The sequence below is a fragment of the Tursiops truncatus genome, chromosome 20 (genome assembly GCF_011762595.2).
Source record: "Tursiops truncatus isolate mTurTru1 chromosome 20, mTurTru1.mat.Y, whole genome shotgun sequence".
NCBI classification, from domain to species: domain Eukaryota; kingdom Metazoa; phylum Chordata; class Mammalia; order Artiodactyla; family Delphinidae; genus Tursiops; species Tursiops truncatus.
The window spans coordinates 53,161,419-53,186,479 of record NC_047053.1 but is presented as its reverse complement, the minus strand read 5'-3'; the positions used below and the strand labels follow the sequence as shown (position 1 = coordinate 53,186,479).

At 47.4% G+C, this 25,061-nt stretch overlaps 1 protein-coding gene across 9 annotated transcripts in view; it reads right to left on the bottom strand.

Annotated features, from left to right (window-relative positions):
- Positions 1-25,061, bottom strand: part of SLC39A11 (solute carrier family 39 member 11) — a 414,544-nt gene that overhangs the window by 282,910 nt on the left and 106,573 nt on the right. For 7 of the 9 annotated variants that reach the window (XM_073797950.1, XM_073797955.1, XM_073797948.1 and 4 more), the window contains one exon: positions 7,152-7,310. In XM_073797950.1, the coding sequence (XP_073654051.1) occupies positions 7,152-7,310 (159 nt within the window). Of the gene's footprint in view, positions 1-7,151; positions 7,311-7,914; positions 8,058-9,003; positions 9,167-25,061 lie in introns of those variants that run through there. The other 2 variants (XM_073797952.1, XM_073797953.1) reach the window with 2 other exon arrangements.

Genomic DNA, 25,061 nt, shown 5'->3' with positions numbered 1-25,061 from the left:
AGGCCACAGGACAAAAGGAACCGTAGGCGTGGAGCTCACAGACCATCTTCAGAGGGCGTTTCCGTTTCCTACCGTCCTTGACATGCCTTCTGTCATTTATCCCTGGGGCTCGTTATGGGGACATCGAGCTAAAGCTAAACAACGTTTTAGCTTTTCCAGGGGCTTTAATCCAACTCCTTCCTCTCAAAGAACTGGCCAATCCGACATCTACATCCCCAAACTTCACCCCTTCTTTTCTTCTTTGATACCAGAACTCTAACTCCTCTGGGGTTATGATTCCCCAGCCTTGAGGTGAGCCGTCTACACTATCACCAGCACCACCACAATCTGAGAGAAGACGGACAGGACAGGCGTGGCCAGGACCTGCTCTATCGGGCACTGATGCGCTAGCCACCTAGAGAGGGGGGTACACCTGTGAGCCGACAGCCGCGCCCCACCCCCCTCGGGAGGAAGGAATTATGATGAAACACACACCCAATTCCTTTAGCCAGCCAGCCTCATAAATCATCTTTGCCTCCGTCATCTTTGCCAACCAGCCACTGGTTCAATAAATTTCCATGGTGGCCTCTAGATATTTCTTACAATCTTGCCGCCTGGCTCAACACAGGGCAAGAGAATACAAGTATTCAGTCACCACTTTACAGTCTAAACTATGAAAAGGTGCTCTAAGCATGGAGAAGGAAGTCCAAGTCTTAGAAGGTCCCAACCATGCCTATTTGCGTTCCAGAATCCCCACCACTCTATTAAAATAACAAGGGTCATTCAGTGCTTGGGGAGGTCCCTTCAGCAAGCCAGCCTGTGCTGAAATGGCCGCTTCGTGTGCACTGTGTGTGCATGCCAGACCCAGTGAAGGTACCTGGGGAATACACAGCACCCACAGAGGTCGGTTTCCAAGCTCTGACTGGGCCCTCTCAGATGCTCTGTGCCATCGATTGCAAAGCCACAGATATTTTTCCCGTAGCCTCAACTAGCCAGGACTGGGTACGCAGCTAACACACCCAGGCATACACAAGGGTAGAACAGCAGCCCCCCACCCCCGCCCGCCTTAGAAATCAAAGGGAGCAAGTGGAGAGGAGGGGAGTTTGTGATACGCGTTCCCAGCAGGTACATGCGCAGAGCAAGGCGTCCACAGGACGGTTAACCCACGGCTTTCTCTGAGAATCAGCAAGGACGCCACACTGGGAGCCTGCCTCAACCCCCTTCTGAGCCCCTCTGCATGCCAACGGGACCAAAACCGACACCCGAGCACCTTCCTAAAAGCCACAGGAGGCAGCAGGATGTAGCGGAAGGCAAAAGAAGCAACCTCGGCCACGGCTTCCACGTGCACCTTGGAAATGGGTGCCTGGGGTCCAGGGGGACCTGAACGCCAGCTCTCTACAAACACCTCATTGTGAAGGGCCTGCGGCATCAGTGGGCCAAGAGCCCCCCAGTACGATAAAATAAACTGGCTTTCACAAAAGATTCAAAACGCTCCTTTGTTGGCGACTCATCTGAACGACAAGGTTTTGGCAACGCTCCCCAGCCCAGGACTCACCAGCCACGGCTTCCAATGCCAGCAAGCTCGCGGCTTTGCTCCATTAGAAACTGAAGTATTCATTAGCGTCGTGTATTCATTAGCGAGCTCTGCCCACTCAGCGTGCCCGTTCAAGTGCCAGCCTGCTCTTGGTCAGAACACCCAGTGCCCGAACTGAGGGCCTCCATACATCCACAGGGTGAGCTATCTCTCAATCTTAGTACCATAAATATCAAAAGAAACGGAGAGGATGCTGTTATGTGCTGAATTGCTCCCCGCAACCCCGCCAACTCAAATGCTGAAGCCCTAACCCCCAGGACCTCAGAATGTGGCTGGATTTGCAGGTGGGGTCTCCAAAGAGGTGACGAAGTTAAAAGGAGGCCCTTAGGCTGGGCCCTAATCCAATCTGACTGCTGCCCTTATCAGGAGTGGGAATCTGGACACACAGAGTGACACCAGGGATGCCCACAGAGAGGAAAGACCACGTGAGGACATGGTTACAAGGAGGCACCTGACAACACCTTGATCTTGGACTTCTAGCTTCCAGAACTGTGAGGAAATACAGTTCTGTTGTTTCAGCCACCCAGTCCGTGGTGGTTTGTGATGGCAGACCTAGAAAATGAGGACAGATGGGTATACAGTTAAGCAAAAGGGCTGTCTGCAAAACCTCATCCCTCTTCCACCTGGCTTCCCAGACAATGGGGCCGCCCAATCCACCCCCGCGCCCAGCCTCCTCTGATGACACGGTCACGTCCCCACGCTGGAGGAACCCGGTGATTCAGCTGGACGGAGACTCTCTCCAGGCCAGCTGAAATGTCAACCGTCCATCAACCCCATGATGCACCTTAGAGCATCAAACAGAAGTGCAGATCTCTAACCACAGCAAAGCAAAAGAAAGGAGATGTTAAAACGGAGGCAGGGAGCCGGTGTTCACTGTGAAGCTGGCTGGGCTTATCTGATAATATCAGAATTATGCTGTGGACTCTACAGGTGGGTGCCACTGCGATTTCTCCTTCTGTAAGCGATTCTTGCCATCCCCCCAACCCCCAATCTCCTCTGTTAGGTATTCGTTCGTAAAGTAGTAGAATCAGAATCACAACGCTAAAGATGGAAAGGATCTATGAAGAGGAGGAAAACATGCATCACCCCTGAGGGGGAAAATAATCACCTGGTACTTCCAAACAGTTGTCATACCTGGTCCCTCAGAGCGACTCCAGTGGCCAGAAATTGACACCAGCAACAGTTAGGCGCATATTAAAGGCATGCGCACATCCTTCTCGTTTAAGTTTTTAGTGGAGGCATCTTCTTTGCCATCACAGCGAAAACCAAGAGAAACTGAACAGGATTGGGACACAGATACAAGAAGGAGGGCACTGAGGAGAAGGTCGCACCCCTAGCGCTTGCTGCCCCTGAGCACGTTTGGGCGGGGCCGTCAGCTGCGATGCCCCGCCCGAGGGTCTCGGGCAGACTCAGACACCACTACCTTCCCTCCCCCTGCAGTCCTTGGGCAGTCTCTTTGGATGTCAAATCCCAAGAGAGGGAGGGAGGGGGCGGGGAACACACATCTCCCAGAGAGAAGGCTGCCAAGATGCAAAGCAAAGCTGGAAAAGCAAGTGTCAACAACACAGCCAAGACGTTACCACTTGTTTTTCAGGAGACACACAACAAAATGACATTTTCCAGAGAGACATATATTCATAAGCAAAAGCACAGAGCAATCTAACTCCTCAGTGACAGGGAAATGGTCCGGTGAACTACACTAAGATGGCAGGATGCGGTATATGTACTAAAATGACTGTAGATAAAAATCGTTTCGAATTTTAAAAATAACACATAAGAGAACGCACAGACGGTTCCAACTGTGTGAAATGTATGCATGCACGTACATAAGCAAAGAGAAGGGAAGTCTAAATAAATGAGTCAGGATTCACGGAGCTATAGAGCTGACTTAAAGCATACTTGAACAGCACAAGCATAGGGGACAGTGTTTATATTTCGATATTTATAGGACACAACATAATTCGTTTTCTTAAAGAAAAAAGAAAAGAAAGAGAAAAGAGAAAAATCTAGAAGGATACCCACAAAACTGATGACAATGGTTGACTGGTTTGGGAAGAGTACGGACACAGGGGAGCCTCTTACCCCGGTCAGACTGCGTTAACAAATTACCATCGACTGGGTGGCTTATACACAGCAGAAATTTATTTCTGGCAATTCTGAAGGCTGAGAAGTCCAAGGTCAAAGTGCCAGCAGATTCAGTGTCTGGAGAGAGCCCACGTCCCGGTTCACAAACAGTGCGTACGTGTCCCGATGTGGCAGAATGGGAAGGGGGCTCTGAAGGCTCCTTTATCAGGGCACTAATCCCATTCGTGAGGGCTCCACCCTCATGACCTGGTCACCTTCAAAAGGCCCCACCTCCAAATACCACTGCATTGGAATTTTGAGAGGACACAGTCTACAGCAAGAAAGGAGTGTCACACGTTAAAGTTTGTTTAATTTTTATAATGAGATTTTTGTGCTGTGTTGATGTAATACTAATATGACTAAAAAGAAAGACACAGGGCCATGGCGACACACATCCACCCTCTTCCTCCTCTCCCCTCTACCCACCAGTAGAAAATCACAGCTCTAAACTAAAGGTGAAGTCTTCCCACCCACTGCCATCCTTAACTTTATATAGAAGCAAACTGCAAAGGTCATAAAAATGTCAGTATCTCCAAACAGCTGTTCAAGGTCCATTCCCCTTCTCCCTAGAACCATCCACGGGGAGTGCTGGGCTCAGGCTGGCCCGAGCCGCATTCGCCATCAGCGTCCTCCTGTCAGGCCTCTTCCCGGCCCTGGCGGACTGCACCTTCCTCGCCTACCCCGCCTCTCTCGCCCTCTCATTAAGATATCATTTGGCAAAGCCTCTGTAAAACCCTGTCAGCTCATTTCCCATTAACAGTTACCGCGTGAGCCTTTTCTACTCCATCCCCAGATAAATACATGAAAATAAATACCCTTTCAGGGAGCGATTTGATGCATCCGAAGTTAACACAGCTACAGTGGGCTCAACCTGACAGGCTGTTATGAGTAAAGCCCTTTTCATGAGCAATATGGCGCTCCGGCTCCAAAAGGGGCACGAATACATCGGAAAGGCTGAATGACGGAAATGGAGTTGGAGAACAGGGCCAGTTGTTAACCATTTCCTTCCCACCCACCCAGAGTCTTGCCACCCTGAACGTGTAAGTATAACCAGGGTGGACATCTCCGACGTGGGCAGGCGGTGGCACCTGTGCTTGGACGGTCACGAGTCAATGTCAGAATCGCTCAAACCACACGTCTGTGCTGAGCAGACTCCTGCACTGGCTCACTTCTGCAGGTAAAATAAGGCAGAGACTGACTCACTTCCCCTCACCCCGTCAAACTCCACGCACGGTCCTCCCAGAGGACAGGAAGGAGGCCATGGGGTTTTCTGCAGGCAGGTCCTCCTTTCCCCTGGGGCCTGCTCTGCAGGACGAGCCCCTCCACCACCGGTGCAGCCAAAGCCTTTGCTCTCACCACTTCGTCCTCTCCCTGGGCCACGTGCGGAGCGGTGGGGCTCTGTCATAAGGTGGAGTGAACAGGAAACTGAAAAGGTCTCAGTCTGAATTGACCCACAGAACTCCTGGTTCCTGAACTCCAGTCGTAGCAAGCATTCTGAAAGCAAATTCCAGCCCCCGCTTTCTCCCCGACAGGACTGCGTGCCCCTTGGCTGCTCAGTCAGCCACACGGACTCAAGATCAAAACCCATTGACTTCACCCACCGCTCCCCAGCCAGGCCTAATTCTCTGTGCATTCTACCCAAGACTTTCGCCTGGGATCTCCTCTATATTCAAAGCATATAGTAGAACAAACAGGAAGCAAAAGGTTAAAAAAAAAAAAAAAGGACTGCTGCACAGAACAAACTGGCCGAATGACTATTTACACTGCCCAGAGAAGGCTGCTACCTTCGGGCAGCTGGTCAAATACACCTGGCCCCACTCCCTGGCCCCAGTATCAGGGAACGGTGACCCTTCATGATTGCAAAGAGCCCTCTGCAAGACACTGCCTTAGAAGCCCAGGTGGGCCCAGGTGGGAAGGGCAGAATGAGACCAGCAGGGGCTGTGCACAGCAGCTGAGCCAGCCCCCTGTCTGCTGTTCAGGAGTTAAGGCCCCTGGCTGCCAGATCTTCCTGCCAGGGCAAGTAGAATACACCCCAGCAGCAAGTTTACAGATAACCAGGGCGGACTTGAGGACAGAATGTGGCAGTCCATACTGAGGACCTCTCAAAGCTATTAGCAAGCAGATGTTCCTTGACAACAAGGAAGCAAAGGGCCCAGGGGGCAGAAACTGACACGGTCGTTCATGCTCTCGATGAACAAGAATGACACACCTCTGAGACAACATCACAGCTGTCCAACCAACCATCACATCCAGCTGTTTGGGCCAGAGGCTGGCCATTCTGGAACATGAGTAATCAGTTTCTCACGAGTGTCTGGGCCACGTTCCAATGGAGAAGAAGGCAGGTGGGCCGGGGAAAGGATGTGAGCCTACCTCCTGGGGTACATGCCCAGACGACTCCAGTGAGCCCGACCTGACCCTGCCCACAGCGACCCAGCAGAGAAACTCAGCTCCTCGACACGGTCCCCCCTGTGCCTCCCCCGACCCTGGGTGAACAGAGGATTCAAGCACCAGCTCAGGTCTCTCAGGGGCCTTGTGCCCACCTCGGGGACTTGCTGGGACACTGCATCTGCTAAGGTGACTTGTGCCCGCACTGGGTCCTACTGACGTCCACCCTTCAGCCGACCTGGTTTCAGCCGATGGCGCTGGGTCATGATCTCGTGGCCTGGCCTCAGCTCTCTCTGCTCAGTGACCACAGCCAGACTTCAGGCTGTCATTCATTTTGTGCTTCTCTGTAAGCAAGTACATGCTCATCCCCCAAACCCAACCCACCAGCGCTATTTAGGGCAAAAAAAATAAAAAAGCTAAATCGCCGGCACACCCCAATTCTGGCGCCTTTTTCGATTTTTTTAGTTTTCACTCGGCAGCCCCTAAAGGGAGTTATTCTCAAGTCGTAAGAAGGAAAAGTGGGGAGAAGGGACACATAACCGGTTCATGGCAGAAGTGAGCGCCACCCAAGGCCCTACTGCCTGGTCTCCCCACCTCGCCCTCCTATGAATAAGCCCTTGTGGATACGATGCTTTGTCGACGGTCTTATGTTGCAGATGGGTGTGTTGTCATCTCCCTGGTGACATCATAAGCTCTCTAAGAGTCAGGACCACCGTCACGGGCACTCCCTTCCCCAGTGTCTAGGTCCACTCATATAGACAGTGCTGTACCACACGACGTCAGCTGTACTCTATATTTATAATGAGATCTGATATTTAAAATCTGAATGTATCAAAATGTAACTAAGGAGATGATGAGTCAGACTACCAAGAGCTTATTTTCTTTTAGGCATTAAGTCACAATTCCGTTCCCCCAGGTAAAAGACCTAAATGGTGTGAAACATCTATTTTGATATCGCTGGCTACTTCACATAGACACGAGTTGGCATGTCAGGTTTGAACAGGAGTAAATCTATGGCACAGAGCTAGACACATCCTGACACAAGAGCCCAAAGCAGAGTGGTACTCACCCGGTGAGGCATGAGGAGGTCAGCCAGGTAGACAAACGCAGCTCCGAGGGTGAAGCCGACAGCCACAGGGAAAAAGGCCAAGGCACCAAAGCCACCAGAGGACGTAGCCATCTCCACCGCTGGGGCCAGGAGCGACCAATAGGAAGCGGCCAGCATGACCTGCAAAACCACGATAAGCAGCAAACCATTAAACCATCCCCTGAAGGCCTTCCAAGTGGGGACTTCTCTCGCTCTCTATGGCCCAAACTGAACCCCACAGTGTCACCTGGGTTAGGCCTTTAATCCTTGGTGGTAGGTACTATCCCAAAGCACAAAGCCACCATGAGAATTCTAATGTTGTTAAGAACTCAACTTGGGGTAGGATGGAGTTGACCTTGGGAAGAGGGAGTCTAGTTTGCTGTCATCTAGCCTCTAATTCAGTGGTTCTCAACCATTGCCGGAGACATCTGGCAATGTCTGGAGACATTTTTGGTTGTCACAAGTAGGGCTGGAGGTGAGGGGGAGGTTACTAGTAGCATCTAATGAGCAGAGGCCAGAGAAGCTGGTAAATGTCTCACAACGCACATCATAGCCGCTGACAGCAAAGAATTATCTGGTCCCAAAGGTGAGCGGCACTGTTGAGAAATTCTGTGCTAACTGAATACTACCAGGACCAGACTGCTCACTACTTCGTGAGCTCCACTGCCTTGGACGTGAGACAGCTCTAATTCCTACAAAGTTCTTCCTTAAGCAGAGCTGAAATCTGTCTCCCTTCGGTTTTTACCTCTTCGCACCACATCTGCTCTCCAGAGCACTAAAGGAAGGTGTCTGTCCCCTGTGATATGTGACAGCCCTTGAAATATCTGAAGACAACCAGTGAGACTACGTCAACTCTGTCTCATCAATTTTCTCATCTCTAAAAAGGAAAGGGAACTTATATTTACTGATCACCTACTATTTCCAGGGACCAAAGCTTCACATCTGATATCTTATTTTATCCATCCCAACAGCTTTGGGAGGAAGAAGTTGTTTTCTATTGCTATTTGTAGATAAAGAAATTGAATCTCAAAGTAATAAGATCATTTGCTCAAGGTCACAGAGCCAGGAAGTGGCAGATCCAGGGAACTGAGCAAAGTGGGACCATCATCACCTCAATGAGGGGGAAAAACAAAAGGGAAAAGGGAGAACTGAAGCTGGACTCAAACCTCGGGGAGGTCAATTTGATCAAAGGTTCTCCGACATTTAGTGAATTCAACACTCATCCACAGTTGTTTACTCTTACAGACACCATGACATCTTGGCTAGAGCACACCCACTACCCATTGTAACCATATGACAGTCAGCACTAACGTATAAAATGCTGAATGGGTTTCTAAAATTAACTACGCCTTGCCTTTAAAATAAATCTGCATCATCCGTCTCCGAAATAACAGAGTGATGCAACCAGGTATTGCGAATGCAATGCTAAAAAACAAAGCTGTGCAAAAAGAAATGATTTCTCTTCTTTGACGCATCATCTACACACAGTCACCGGTTTGGCACTGGACTCTCCCAGCAAAAGTCTTAGCGCCACCTGTAGAAAATTGCACCTGCCTCAGAGACTCCCAGAAACAATGAAAACGGCTCATCAGTTCAGTTCCATGGGACCACCAAAGGAAGCCTGTGGGAGCCTTCTCTATGCCAGGGGCTGACCCATCCCTTTACTGGACTTTGTCTCACTTGTTTTAGAATTCAACAACAGTCTGTAATTGCCATTCACGGTAAGCTCCCACCACGGATGACCAGCACAGAGGCACAGGCATGTCCAGCAACCTCTACCCCTGCATGTTTCAGGGCCTCCCATTTAGACCATATCACCAGTAAGGCCACTCACCTCATCTTCCAGTCCCTCACCACATCCCATCCTTGTCAATGTCACTTGGGGTACTTCCCCAGCCTTGGATCCCCATTGCCTTCTCAACACCAAGTCCAAGCTCTTCTGTCAAAGCTCCTTTCCATCCCTATGCATCACTGGGTACCAGTCCTTTTTCTGTCCCCTGCACGTGAGCAATATACAATATTCTCATGGACAAGATGCAAGGTGAGGTAGAAGGGATGTGCCGCTCAAGGGAGGGTTTGCCAGAATCTGGGATGCTTGAAAAGGCATCCCAGACGATTCAGGTGGGTCCCCTCCTTGAGAATCAGTGATCCTTTATCCTTCCAGTCAAATCCAGAACCCAACTGAATTTCTTTCATTTCTTTTCCTCACCAGGCTCCCTGTCTCCCACATAAACTGGAACATGACCAAGGATCGATCTTGAAATGAGATTGGGTTGCCTGGGCACTTCCCTGGCAGTCCAGTGGTTACGACTCCACGCTTTGACTGCCGAGGGCGCAGGTTCGATCCCTGGTCACGGAACTAAGATCCCGCAAGCTACATGGCACGGCCAAAAAAGAAAAAGAGAGAGAGAGAGAAAAGAGGTTGGGCTGCCTGTCTGAAATGACAATAGGGCCCCCCAAAAAGTTTATTTAAAGGGCATATGTGGGGACTTCCCTGTTGGCACAGTGGCTGAGAATCGCCTGCCAATGCAGGGGACACGGGTTCGGGCCCTGGTCTGGGAAGATCCCACATGCAGCGGAACAACTAAGCCCGTGCGCCACAAGTACTGAGCTTGTGCTCTAGAGCCCGTGCTCCACCACAAGAGAAGCCACCGCAATTAGAAACCCACGCACTGCAACAAAGGGCAGCCCCCACTCGCCGCAACCAGAGAAAGCCCTCACGCAGCAATGAAGACCCAACGCAGCCAAAAATAAATAAATAAAATCAATTTATTAAAATTAATAAATTAAATAAAGGGCATATGTGGCAGACAAAATAATGACTTTTTCCCCAAAGAGGACCACATCGTAATCCCTAAAACCTGTGGATACGTCACCTTACATGGCAAGAGGGACTCTGCAGCTGTGGCTAAGGATTTTGAGATGAGATGATCCTGGATCTGGGTGGGGCCAGTGTCATCACAAGGAATCTTATGAGAAAGGGAGACGGGTCAGCATCAGAGAGAAGATGCGATGATAAAAGCAGAGGTCGCAGTCAGAAAGGAGAAGCTGGAAGATGCTTTGCCGCTGGCTTGAAGACGGAGGAAAGGTTATGAACCAAAGAAGGGTGGTGAGCTCTAGAAGCCGAAGAAGGCAAAGAAACAGAGTCTTCCCAAGAGCCTCCAGCAGGGACACAGCCCTGTGGCCAGCTTGATTTTATCCCAGTTAAAACCAGTTTGGACTTCTAATCTCCAGTACTGTCAGATGATACATTTGAGTCGTTTTAAGCCACTACACCTGTGGTACTTCGTTACAGCAGCAACACAGCACATAAAGGCATACGTTACTTTTTTTTTTTTTTTTAGAGCAGTTTTAGGTTCACAGCAAAACTGAGCAGGAAATACAGGGAATACCCATATGCTCCCTGTACCACATATGCACAACCTCTTCACTACTGACATCCTACACCAGTGGTACGTTTGTTACAATCAATGAACTTACACTGACACCTCATTATCATCCAAAGCCCACAGTTTACATTAGAGATCACTCTTAGTGTTGTACATTCTATGAGTTTGTACAAATACATAATGACATGTATCTACTATTCTGGTATCACAACTCGTAGTTTCACTGCCCTAAAAATCCTCTGTGTTCCAACCTTTTCATCTCTTTCTGCTCCCCTGCAACCCCTGGCAACCACTAATCTTTTTAGGGTCTCCATAGTTTTGCCTTTTCCAAAATGCCTTATAGTTGAAATTATACAGTATTGCAGCCTTTTCAGACTGGCTTCTTCCACTTAGTCATATACATTTAAGATTCTTCCAAGTCTTTTTGTGGCTTTACTGCTCTTTTTAGGTCTGAATAATAGTCTGGATGGACCACGGTTTATTTATCTATTCACCTACTACAGGACATCTTGGTTGCCTCCAAGTTTTGGCAATTATGAATAAAACTGCTATAAATATTGTGTGCAGATTTTTGTGTGGACATAACTCTTCAGTTCATCTGGGTAAATACCAAGGAGTGTGACTGCTGGATTGTATGATAAACCTTTTTTTTTTTTTTTTTTTAATAATCCCCCAACATAGGTGACTTCCCTGAAACTGTCAACACTCACGAAGCTCCTTTACATGTTGGGCATTTTTTAAAATCTGGATGTAGTGACATATTAACTAGCTGATACAGAAGCAGGAAGTAGTATATCTGATTAACCTTCAATTACCCCTAAGAAGCAGGGCCTGGAGGGGATAGTCTAGCAAAGAGGAGGTGGTAATCACTGGGCCCAAGACTTCACGGAATGAACTCAAAACACAAGTCACTGCCAACCAGTCCCTTTATGACTCCAGACGGCAGATACCAAAAGTCCTCCTGCAGCTGCAGCCCTGCTTATAAAGGCAAACTGGGCTGGCAGTGTGACAGGGAAGAACAAATCTGACTCTAGATTGGATCTGTTTCCTTTTCTTTAACCTTTGTATTCTTCTGCTTTTTTTTTTAATAGATCTTCATTGGAGTATAATTGCTTCACAGTACTGTGTTAGTTTCTGTTGCACAACAAAGCGAATCAGCCATATGCATACACGTGTCCCCATATCCCCTCCCTCTTGCGTCTCCCTCCCACCCTCTCTATCCCACCCCTCTAGGTGGTCACAAAGCACCGAGCCGATCTCCCTGTGCTATGCGGCTGCTTCCCACCAGCCAACTACTTTACATTGGTAGTGTATGTATGTCGATGCTACTCTCATTTCGCCCCGGCTTCGCCCTCCCACCCCATGTCCTCAAGTCCATTCTCTATGTCTATCGCTTTATTCCTGCTGAATGGATAAAGATGTGGCACATATATACAGTGGAATATTACTCAGCCATAAAAGCAAATGAACTTGAGTTATTCGTAGTGAGGTGGATGGACCTAGAGTCTTGTCATACGGAGTGAAGTCAGAAAAGGAAAAACAAATACCATATGCTAACACATATATACGGGATCTAAAAAAAAGAAAAAGAAAAATATATTCTATTGCATTTGCTACAAGTTAAGAATGTTGCCCATAGCTTGAAATATACAGGATAGTCCATTCTCAGGAGGTGGCGCAGTGGTTGAGAGTCCGCCTGCCGATGCAGGGGACACGGGTTCGTGCCCCGGTCCGGGAAGATCCCACATGCCGCGGAGCGGCTGGGCCCGTGAGCCATGGCTGCTGAGCCTGCGCGTCCGGAGCCTGTGCTCCACAACGGGAGAGGCCACAACAGTGAGAGGCCCACGTACCGCAAAAAAAAAAAAAAAAAAAAAGAAGAGCTAAGGAGGAAATAAACAAAACATGGACTGAATGTCTAACTTCGGTCACTGGCCGCTTTGGTTGGTCTACCGCAGGGCTCAGAAATCTGAAGGTTGGACAGAGACGGTCTCAGGCCAGCTGGTGTTTGAGAAGCCGTGTATGCTCCTCGATTCTCCCCAGGCCCAAGGCTGAACCCCACCTCGGCTCTCTTCTTTTTCATGTGCTTCCCATGGCATCTCAGCCACTGTCACGCCTTCAATGTCCATCTCTACGGATGGGCAAGCGAATGAATGAACGGCTTGAGTTAATCAAAAGAATTGATCTTGGACCTGTTCCTAATTGCCACAAGATGGAAACAGCCCAGATGTCCATCAACAGATGAATGGAGAGACAGAATATTCCATCTGATGGAATATTTTTCAGCCATGAAGACGTGAAGGACTGAGACATGCTACAACACGGATGAACCTTGGAAACATGCTAAGTGGAAAAAGCCAGACACAAAAGGTCACATAGGATTCTACTGCTATGAAATGTCCACAGACAGAAAACAGATTAGTGATTGACAGGGGCTGGTGGGAGCAGTTCCTAATGGATCCAAGGTCTCCTGTGGAGGGAAGGAAAATATTTGGAAGTGGGGCTTCCCTGGTGGCTCGTGGGTTAAACTCCGCGCTTCCTCCACAGGGGCATGGGTCTGATACCTGGTTGGGGAACTAACATCCCACATGCCACGCGGTGTAGCCAATATATATATATATATATATTTGGAACTGGGTAGAAGTGATGGTCGCACAACACTGTGAATGTACTAACTGTCGCTGGATCTCATACTGTAAAATGGTTAATGCTATGTGAATTTTAACGTAATTTTTAAAAGTTGAGCTTGGCCTACCCACTCGTTAGAACCCTATCCTGGGGGCTTCCCTGGTGGCGCAGTGGTTGAGGGTCCACCTGCCGATGCAGGGGACGCGGGTTCGTGCCCCGGTCCAGGAAGATCCCACATGCTCCGGAGCGGCTGGGCCCGTAAGCCATGGCTGCTGAGTCTGCGCGTCCAGAGCCTGTGCTCCGCAATGGGAGAGGCCACAGCAGTGAGAGGCCCGCGTAACGCAAAAAAAAAAAAAAGCACCCTATCTTGTACCACTGCCCCCATCCCCGGCTGTGTGCCGAACCCTCCAGCCCCCCCTGCCTTGGCCCAGGCACTCCCACCTGTGAAAATGCCAAAACATCAAGACCCATCTCTCATGCCCTTTCTTCCAAGCATCCTACACCCTTCGCCTGAGTCCACGTATATCATGGATGGGAACGTGCAGGATTTAGAATCAGGTCCGAGTTTGGATCCTGGCTCTGCCACTTACTAGTTGGGGAGCCCTAGACAAATAACCTAAGCTCTCTGCAGCTCAGTTTCGAGAAAACTAAACATGGGGGCAACAAACCATTTAACAAGGTTGTTTTAAGAATTATATGGGGCAACGCGTATACCGCAGCAATCCAATTCCTGGCAGGAAGTACGTGTTGAAGCTGTGCTGTGCTGGACTCTTCCCTCCCCCCGAGCATGCCTTCACCCAGCAGGCTCGCACCCTCCTCCCCGTCTCACCCTCTCCCCCTCTTCTAGGATCAGGGCTGTGCTACGAGCAGCTCTGCATGCTGGTCCCACCCATCTGAGTGGTCCTGGACGGAGCAGCTGTTCACTCTTTGTGGCCCAGATGAGTGCTCTGTTAATCCTTGCTAAGGAAAGGGAGCGATGGGGGCGGAGAAATTGGAAGAAGGCGTAATCAGGAAGTGATTCGACACTCACTTTTTAGTCTATTACCTAATTTTGAAGTGATTTCACCTTCCAAATCAAGTACTGTATAGGCTCATACTCAAATGCCTCCACTCCTCTGACAAACACGGGATGAGTGATTGTTTAAAATAACGGAGTTTTTCTCAGGCGTGGAAAGAAGTTGATAGAACTTCCAGAGCTTCACGGACACTCCACTGAATAGTCTACTGACATAATCACACTCTTACAGAGTTGAAAGGGATTTTAGGAGGCTCTACCTAGACCAAAGGCTTCATTTAACAGATGGAAAAACTGAGACCCAAGGGGATTCAGTGGCTTCCCCAGAGCCGCAAAGCAAGCTCATGACATCCAAAGCTGACTACACCACCCCGGATCAACTTAGTGCCATCCTTTGGCCCTACGCTGACCCAGAGACTTCTAAGAAATCCTACGAGCTGCAGAATAAAGACAAGATTTAAGCTGCTGTCTTCCTTATCATCAGGCGAAGCATCCCGGAACCACAGGCCGGGATGAATCAGCCTTAGCAATAACCAAATGTCATCAATCCCATGGACATTCTCCACTATTGCGATAGGAGCTAGTCCAAGAAAACCCAGCACTAAGGAAATATTTGGCGACCAGTAAACAGCGGTAACGATCTTGTTAAACATGGCCCTCTGCGAGATACATCAGACCTTACAAACCTAAACCCATTAATAGCCCCTAATTGCCTTAAGGGTAGGGAAACAAGTAATTATGTAGCTAAAACTATGATTCCCTCCTAGCCGCTGGGCTAAAGCTGGGGTTTCAAAACAAAGCCAGAGTTAATTATAACGTGAGCCTAGGGCTCTGAACTGAAGGCAAACCTTCCCCTCTTGCAGACAGCACCTTAAAATAAGAACACTCTAACGCAACATGTATCCTGGATTGGATCCTGGGAGCAGAAGAAGAGCATTAGTGGGAAGACTGGTGAAATCCAAGTAAAGTCTTGGGATCACGTAGTAGTAATGTACCAATGTTAATTTCTTAGCTTTGACAAAATGTACTGTAGTCACGTAAAATGCTCACATTAGGGGAAACTGGATAAAGGGTATACGAAGACTCCCCGTACTATTTGTGCAACTTTTCTGAAAATCTAAAATACTTGCAAAATCAAAGAGTTTATTAAAAATCAGTAGTAATAGATACTGAGGGACTTCCCTGGTGGCGCAGTGGTTAAGAAGCTGTCTGCCAATGCAGGGGACACAGGTTCGAGCCCTGGTCCGGGAAGATCCCACATGCCGTGGAGCAACTAAGCCCGTGCGCCACAACTACTGAGCCTGTGCTCTAGAGCCCGCGAGCCACAACTACTGAGCCCATGTGCCACAACTACTGAAGCCCACGCACCTAGAGCCCATGCTCCGCAACAAGAGAAGCCACTTCAATGAGAAGTCCACGCACCACAAGGAAGAGTAGCCCCCGCTCATCGCAACTAGAGAAAGCCCGCGCACAGCAACGAAGACCCAATGCAGCCAGAAATAAATAAATAAATAAATTTATTAAAATAAAAAGTTACTGAGGCCTTAGAGAAGATTGAGGGGGATCATTCCAGCTGAGAAGCGTGAACCGTGCACGCAAAGACTTGAAGCCAAGAGAGCCCAGAGTTTGCTTTCTGGGGTCAGCGAAGCTCTTGACCTGGGGCCACGCTATTCCCGGTAGTCAGAGGGGACAGCGTGCCTTACATGCTTCACTTCCTTGAGACCTACAGCCTCCTCTCTGTGGTTTAGAGAAGGTGAGTCACTCTCCCAAGGGCACCCAGCTGGAAGTGACAGAGCTGGGATTTGAAACCCAGGCCATGCCCTTAATCGTGAAGCTGTGTACATGTTTCAAATCCTTTAAAAACATCACAGCAAGATCCTTTTTGACCCACCTCCTAGAGTAATGGAAATAAAAACAAAAATAAACAAATGGGACCTAATGAAACTTAAAAGCTTTTGCCTAGCAAAGGAAACTATAAACAAGACGAAAAGACAACCCTCAGAATGCGAGAAAATATTTGCAAACGATCAATGGACAAAGGATTAATCTCCAAAATATATAAACAGCTCATGCAGCTCAATATTAAAGAAACAAACACAATCAAAAAACAGGCGGAAGACCTAAATAGACATTTCTCCAAAGAAGACATACAGATGGCCAAGAAGCACATGAAAAGCTGCTCAACATCACTCATTATTAGAGAAATGCAAATCAAAACTACAATGAGTATCACCTCACACTGGTCAGAATGGCCATCATCAGAAAATCTACAAACAACAAATGCTGGAGAGGGTGTGGAGAAAAGGGAACCCTCTTGCACTGTTGGTGGGAAGGTAAATTGATACAGCCATTATGGAGAACAGTATGGAGGTTCCTTAAAAAACTAAAAATAGAATTACCATATGACCCAGCAATTCCACTCCTGGGCATATACCCAGAGAAAACCATAATTCAAAAAGACACATGCACCCCAATGATCATTGCAGCACTATTTACAATATCCAGGTCATGGAAGCAACCTAAATGCCCATCAACAGACAAATGGATAAAGAAGATTTGGCACATATATACAATGGAATATTACTCAGCCATAAAAAGGAATGAAATTGGGTCATTTGTAGAGACGTAGATGGACCTACAGACTGTCATACAGAGTAAAGTAAGTCAGAAAAACGAATATCATATATTAACGCATATATGTGGAACCTAGAAAAATGGTACAGATGAACCGGTTTGCAAGGCAGAAATAGAGACACAGATGTAGAGAATAAACGTATGGACACCAAGGGGCAGGGGGGTGGGGGGTGGGATAACTTGGGAGATTGGGATTGACATATATACACTGATGTGTATAAAATAGATAACTAGGGCTTCCCTGGTGGTGCAGTGGTTGAGAGTCCGCCTGCCGATGCAGGGGACACGGGTTCGTGCCCCGGTCCGGGAGGATCCCACATGCCGCGGAGCGGCTGGGCCCGTGAGCCATGGCCGCCGAGCCTGCGCATCCGGAGCCTGTGCTCCGCGACGGGAGAGGCCACAGCAGTGAGAGGCCCGCGTACCGCAAAAAAAAAAAAAAAAAATAGATAACTAATAAGAACCTGCTGTATAAAATAAATAAATAAAATAAAATTCAAAAAAATTAAAAAATAAAAGCAATATCCAACAACAGCAACAAAAAGAAATATCTTTAGGGCGTGTCACAGAGTTTTGCTTTTTTGAAAAAAAAATATTTTAAGTGAGAATTAATGTAAGTATTTTGATTTTAAGTAGGTAAAAAAAAAATTTAGACAAAATGACCCCCAAATCATAGTAGTATTGGGAGATGATGTTCCAGGGATTTCTCCATGACCATGCAGACCAGGCCTTCTAAGCTAAGAACATGTTTGATAAGCAAACATGCTTTGTGAGCTAGAGATAATATATCCTAGAAAGATTTGGAGATGAAAACTTCTCTCCTAACACATTTGCTTGTACTCCAGCATAATAACCTACAAACTCCTTACCCGCTCCCTTGGAAGAGAATTCCTTAATGAATAAGATCTCCCTCTGGAGGAAGGGACAGGCAGCTGTACTAGCAGGTCCCATGTAAAACTGATCTGCCAGTTTTGCGTTTCGTCTCCTGTAGTGCAACCCCTGCATGCACAGGTAAACTACTGACTCTCATCCTATGTCCCTTTAGCAGTTGGGGGGAACTGCTTCATCTGCCGATTTTGCTGAGAGTAATAAATGGTCCATTCCTCTGAAAAAATAAATAAATAAAAACAATAATGCTCAGAATATCACCTACTCAGTACATCTAATCAGAGAGTAGTTCCCCTCTAAGTATAATGTTCAATGTCGACTATGTTTAACTAGCAGTATTTGCTGTGCTAATGTGTCAATCCTAGTGCATTTCTGAATGTCACAAAACGTAACTTGTAGAACTTCTAGTTAAACACGGCTGACGGAACACAAGCTGCTCGCTCCCAAATAGGGTGAAAGTAAAGGGATGAGGAAGAATTCAACCACAAAGACAAAAGGGCTGAGAGGAGACGGCAGTCATGGGGTTTTGGAAGCTAAAAGAGGGAGCAGGTAATGACTGACCAACCCCCCCCCCGCCACAAGAAGGCTGACACCTAAGCCCAGTGGAAGCAAGGGGGTTCACCCCACAGAACCCCAGAACAGCGCAGGGATGGAAGGCCCTGGAGCCGCTGGAAATGGGCCAATAAAGAGGACTGGTGGAAAGCCTGCATCAGAAGCCATGGCACCCCAAGATTCTTCCTGTATCCATGCGGCCAAGCAACCACGGCACCAGGCACTCATGGACCCCCGCCAGCCAAGGGGTGGCTACCACACTGAGAGCAGGAGGAGAAAGGGAAAGTCTACATGCTGAATGGGAGGGCTCAGTGTACTCCAATCTCAGCCTAGCCTCTTCCCCAGCCCCCGTCCACCCTGGGGGCTGCTCCCCCCAGAGCTCATGTTCCCTATATTCCTTGTGCAGGTGTCCCCACGTCAGGCTCTGCTTCTGGGGAGGCTATAGACTTACCTCCCTGACGCCCCTTCTCAGGAAGATACTCAAGGATGTGTTTGCTCCATGGTATGAGGGAGTAAAACAAGAAAGTCGATGACAGGGGAGAGGAATGAAGGGCATCCCCAGGTTGGTGGTAAAAAAAGGATGTCAAAGCGACAGTTCAACAGGCTCGGAGAACAACACCCCAGACGGAAAGAGGGGCTGGAGAGCTCCGGGAAAGAGCAGATGCAAACCCTACAGGTTTGAATGTGTGCAGGAGAGATTTTACGCTTCTCAGTGGGAGACTGGTGGCCGATTAATGACAGGCCCAAAAAACTAGGCAAAGGGAAAAAAGGAGACCATCACTAACTCTGGAAAACACCAAAATTGCACAAGAAAGGCAATACGTGAATACCATTTACAGTCTTAACAATGTAAGCTATTGTTTATTACTAACCAATGTACTTCTCTGTGTGGTCAAATATATACGACAGAAAATTTGCCATTTTAAAGTCTAGACAATTCAGTGGCGTTAATTACATTCACAAAGGTGTGCAACCGTCAGCACTTGTTCCAAACCCTTTCCAGCCCAAACAGAAACTCCGTAACCCGTAACCCCGTGAAGCAATAAGTGCCCGTCTGCCCTCCCTCCAGCCACTGGTAACCTCTAACCTACTCTCGGTCTCTATGAATTTGCCTATTCTAGACACTTCATATCTGGGGAATCCTACAGGATTTGTCCCTTTGTGTCTGGCTTATTTCACTTAGCATAATGCTTTCGGGATTCATCCACACTGTCAGAATTTCATTCCGTTTTAAGGCTGAACAATGTTCCATTTTTAAGCTGTGACTGTCGGACGACTGAACTAACCTAAAAAATATAATGTACCTGCAGTGTAGGATGCAGGTGGGGATAAGAGAACCAGATCCTCATCTTCCACGCCAAGAAATCACAGGAGATGTTTAAAGCTGAAAAAGTCAAGAAACGTCAGAGTAGGGCCTCCCTGGTGGCGCAGTGGCTGGGAGTCCGCCTGCCCATGCAGGCGATGCGGGTTCGTGCCCCGGTCCGGGAAGATCCCACATGCTGCGGAGCGGCTGGGCCCGTGAGCCATGGCCGCTGAGCCTGCGCGTCTGGAGCCTGTGCTCCGCAACGGGAGAGGCCACAACAGTGAGAGGCCCGCGTACCACAAAAAAAAAAAAAAAAAAAAAAAAAAAAAAGAAACGTCAGAGTAGCATGCAGTTGAGCAATGTAGAGGCAAAAAAGTGAAGAAACAGCTAAAATGGCTGTTCACACTATCCCTAAGTAGGAATCGGGGTGGGGAAGGTCGGCAGACCTCCTTATGACTAGCCCCGTAAAGCAATCTGACTTGTTAAACGATACGTGCATATATCTTGGGGAGAAACTTTCTTTAATAAATTGATAATACGATTTTAAAATATGTAAATATATAAGTAAATGTTATAAATAAATGTATATGATTTCTTTTAATGTTTTAACCATAGAAGACCCTGAATTCACAGTGAAAACCCAATGCGGGAAAAAGATCCTATGGACAAAAACTGAATTTTCAGACGTGTTTCTGCATGAGAATGAGACACCCGTCTGGACTGCGTGTTTTTGTTGAAGGCTCCTAAATCGCAGCCTTGACACCAAAAGGCCAAATGGGACTTCTGGAGGAGGAGACATTTAAAATCAGCAATCAACTATACACGAATAAAATTTAAAACTTGTTTTAATGTTAAAAAAAAAAAAAGCAGCAGACATTTGCAAGCTCTTTCTCAAGTTGCCTGAGAGCAAAACCCTCCATTCCCCTTCCATAGTTCCCCAAACCTAGCAAAGCTCCTATGATTCTTTGTCTCAAAATATCATGCAAAATGCCACAGGGATCCCTATTTTATAATGCTATTAATTTCCCTCTGGTATCAGGGGTACCTGCATAGAATAATCAAAAACGATCAGCTAAACACCTAGCCCACAGCAGGCAAACCTTTCCATTTCTGCTTAAGTGCTCATGTGGGATAATTTCAGCTCTGGAAATATACATGCATTTGTGAAGAGTTTCTTAAGGGCTACATCAGAGTAGTCTGGCGTGATGGGTGCACTTAAGCATTTCTTTTATGACAGTAATGACAGCTTAAAGACTGGAAGAAAATCCAAGCTGCAAAACAAAATTTCCCTCTTAATAAAAAAGGGGCAGGAAATTATTGCACAAAGATTATGGACAACACACTGAATACCAGTATCAGCTGTTCCATGAGTACACGCTGCTAAAGAAGGTACACATGGAAGTCTACAGAAGACAGAACGAGTTCAGAAATAACAGCACCCAACTCCGAGCCCGCCACAGACTAGGTCCTTCTTAAATGTTTGCCGAAGCACATGAGCATGGACTCTACCCCAAGAAGGCCACTGCATAAATAAGGAACGGGCACAAACTTGCAATTCATATAAATCAAGGCAACAATCGCTCCGAAAGTACGGAAGCCAGTAATGCCTCTAAGTTCTGTCTCCATATCAGATGTTAAATTAATTTTTAAAAGTCAATCGACAAGTACCTAATCAGTGACTATTCCACGACCAACATTATGCTAGACCCTAGGGGGCTGGTAGGGAGGAAGAAAGGATACAAAGGCTGATCTGAGTCCTGCCTTTGAGGAACTGGCTATGTCCCACAATGACAGAGGCAACAGACGACGTCTGAAGGGCATCAAGAGTGACAAATGAAGAGAGCCTGCTGTCATTCCAAGAAAGGAGATGACAATGTTGTTAAAAAATAAAACACCAAAGAAAATGTGGTGAAGGGCTCTTGAAAGTTGGACATGGTTTGGAAAGGAAAATAAAGGTGTGACCCTCTAGTTGGGAAGATCCGTGCGAGCATTCCAGCAGGCAAGCTTGCCAAAGCTTACGCTGTGGGCACTGCAGGGTGATCCGCCTGGCAGGGGTACCATGAGATAGTTGGGTATAATAAGAAGCCTGGAAGAATGGCTTGGCCTCAAGGCAGTGAGTGGGCTGTTTCCTGCTCTGGTTCCACAGTAGAATCGCCTGGAGTTTTCCAACTACTGGTAACCTCTAATCTACCCTCTGTCTCCATAAGTTTGCCAGGGCCCCTCTACAACTACTGGAACAGACTCTCCTGGATGGGAAAGCAACAGCCCAGGTGCCGGGCTACTGACATGATCTAGACAGGAGACAGTGAAGGCCGGACCAGAATGGAAGCAGAGGGATGGGGAGGAAAGGGGAAACCAGCATGCGACCCTCCAGAATGGGGCCGCCCACATCCATTCAGTATCAAGTCACCCATCAGAAGCCAATGCTGGGTGGCCACATAAGTTCCGCACCGACTCAGCTCTCCGATGCAGCATGGCAATTCTTAGTCATGACTCAAGCCTGAATCCAATTCATAGGGGGGCTCTATCTGTAACTAATCTCTTATCAAAAAGCCCTCGTAACATACCAGCTTCATATAATTTTACAAAATGAAGCCTAAAAGCTCAAAATTATAATCATTCACATTCAGCCTCAATGATAGCTATTAATTGAGGCAGACTCGCTTGAGTGACCTAAGTCTTGCTAGCTACAACCTACCCGGTGAAAATGATGCGCAGGGGCCTGGCCTGCCAGTTTGCATGTGCTCTCCAAACTAGGAAAGAGCACTTGAGCTTAAAAAAAACAAAAACAAAAAAAAGTCTACCCTATGACCCAGTAATTCCTCTCCTAGAGACCTGCTCCAAGAGAAATGAAAACATACGTCCACACAAAGACTTACCCAGGACTGTTCACAGTAGCTTTACTCAGAGCCTAAACCTGGAAAGAACCCAAATGGCCATCCACAGCAGAACGGACTAACCCACTAGAGCCCATTTATAAAATGAAATATTATAAGCAATATCTTTAGCAATAAAAAGAGAAGAACTACGGATATCATAACGACACAGAGGAGACTCAAACTCGTTACACGGAGTGAAAGAAGCCTGTATATAAACACACACACACACACACACACACACACACACACACACACACACACACAGCCCTACCCTGTGTGATTCCTTTAAAGCACAAGTATATGCAAAACCCATTTATGGTGATAGAAATTACAAAGTGGTTGCCTGAGGAGAGGCGGAACTGACTTAGGTAACAGAAGTTCTTTCTGAGGTGACAAAAATGTTTTGGATCCCATTCTGGGTGGTGGGTAAACAGATGTATACGATTGTCAAAACCCTTTGGGCTGACGCTTGAAGATCTGGGCATATTATTACATGTAAATTGTATTCATTTTTTTTTAACTCTTAGGAAGGCTGCCCCAGATTCCAATGAGCCATATTTGCACCACAGATAGCATACTGTGCATCCAGGTTCCAGGGTCCACCCTAAAGTGGTTCCTCTGGGGATAGGCTTGGGTCATCCCACACCATCACCAAGCACCTGCAAGGCCCAGGCCCGGAGCTGAGAGTCAGGCCATTCTTAAACCCTAAGTGCCAGCAGTGTTAGAAAAATCTGTCAATCATACCGCAGAGGATCTCCCAGCATCCATTCTCAGAGACCACAGGTCTCCACTGGTGAGGTCCTACACTGTAGTTAAGTGCCTTAAAGGTAGGACGACCACCCAAGACATATCTGGCCTTGGAATTTACCAACCAACAACCTAATTCTAACTTCCTCTGCCAAAAGCAGAGGAAAAAAGAGCTGAAAAAGAGTCAGCCATCAATACATATATACAATGGAATATTACTCAGCCATAAAAAAGAATGAAATAATGCCATCTGCAGCAACATGGGTGGAACTAGAGATTATCATACTAAGTGAAGTAAGTCAGAGACAGAAAGACAAATATCGTATGCTATCACTCATATGTGGAATCTAATTTTAAAAAAGGATACAAATGAACTTATTTACAAAACAGAAACAGACTTACAGATATTGAAAACAAACCTATGGTTACCAAAGGGGAAGCATGGGGGGGAGGGATAAATCAGGCACCTGGGATGAACATACACACGCTGCTATATGTAAGATAGATAACGAACAAGGACCTACTGTATATACTGTATTGAACTCAACTCAATATTCTGTGTTAACCTATATGAGAAAAGAATCTGAAAATTAATGAATATATGTATATGTATAACTGAATCACTTTGCTGTACACCCGAAACTAACACAACATTGTAAATCGACTATAATCCAATAAAATTTTAAAAAATAATAATAATAAATAAAAAAAAGAGCTAGCCATCGAGCTCAGTCTTGCTCCAAATCTAAGTTCCCAAGTGGAACTCAACAACAAACATTTACTAAGTAACTACAGTGTGTAAGATGCGCACCTAGACTGGAGCGCCTACCAGCAATGACCTTAGTTACATGTAAAATGAGACCAGGATGCTCCAAAGTCAAATAATATTTAGACCTTTTGCCTGTGTTCGCCATTCCTCTTGCACGGACCCGCCGCTGTGAATAACAGAGAGGTGTAAGCATGCATTAGTCCTTTCAAGGCACATTCGGCCAAGCTAGATGTGGGAGGACTCCCAGATCTCTCAGCCTGCCAAAATCATTAACTCCGTGTAGACTAAAAAAAAAAAAACCGGGGAGGGGGGGTGTCCTTATCAAATCTCTTCACCAGCTGGTCACCAAGAGAGTGAGAACGTGATGCTGCCCAGAGCAACCTCTCCGTGGCACCCAGCCACCCACCCATCAGCACCCTCTTGACTTTGGCCTGTTGATGGACAACTGCACCAGCTGGTCAAGCCTCCTCACCCCAACACCACCACTCACTCACGCTGATCCAATCTGCTCCAGATCTGGCTGGGATGCACGATCTGCGAACACGTGAAGGAGAAGAGAAGAGTGAGCCATCTGGCTCCATGGAGAGAAAACTCCAAGGTCTAAGCTGCTTCACTGATCCCCCTCCAGAGACGGGACAAGCCACCAAACCACCGGCTCTGGGGCTTCCCTCCTGGCTCGAAAGAAATCGTCAGGGAGGCTTAGGGACGGGATCTTCAAGGTCAAGAAGGAAAGATGCCGCCCCTCGTTCCAAACGAAATCACACTTTGTTTTCGCCACACGTGAAAACCTGGGTTGTCAAATGGGATGCAGGAGACTGCCATCAGTACCGTGGCTGTGATCCTGGGAGATGGAGGGCAACAGGTCCAGAGTAATGGGGCAGAATCTCAAGAAGGGACTGGGTGGAGGATGAAAAAAAAAAAAAAAATCCCACCTAGGGCTGCCTGATTTAGCAAATAAAAATACAGGATGTCCAGTTACATCTGAATTTCAGATAAACAATGAATTTTCTTTTTTTTTTAAGTTTTTGGCCGCACAGCATGAGGGATTCTAGTTCCCCAACCAGGGATGAAACCCACGCCCCTGGCATTGGAAG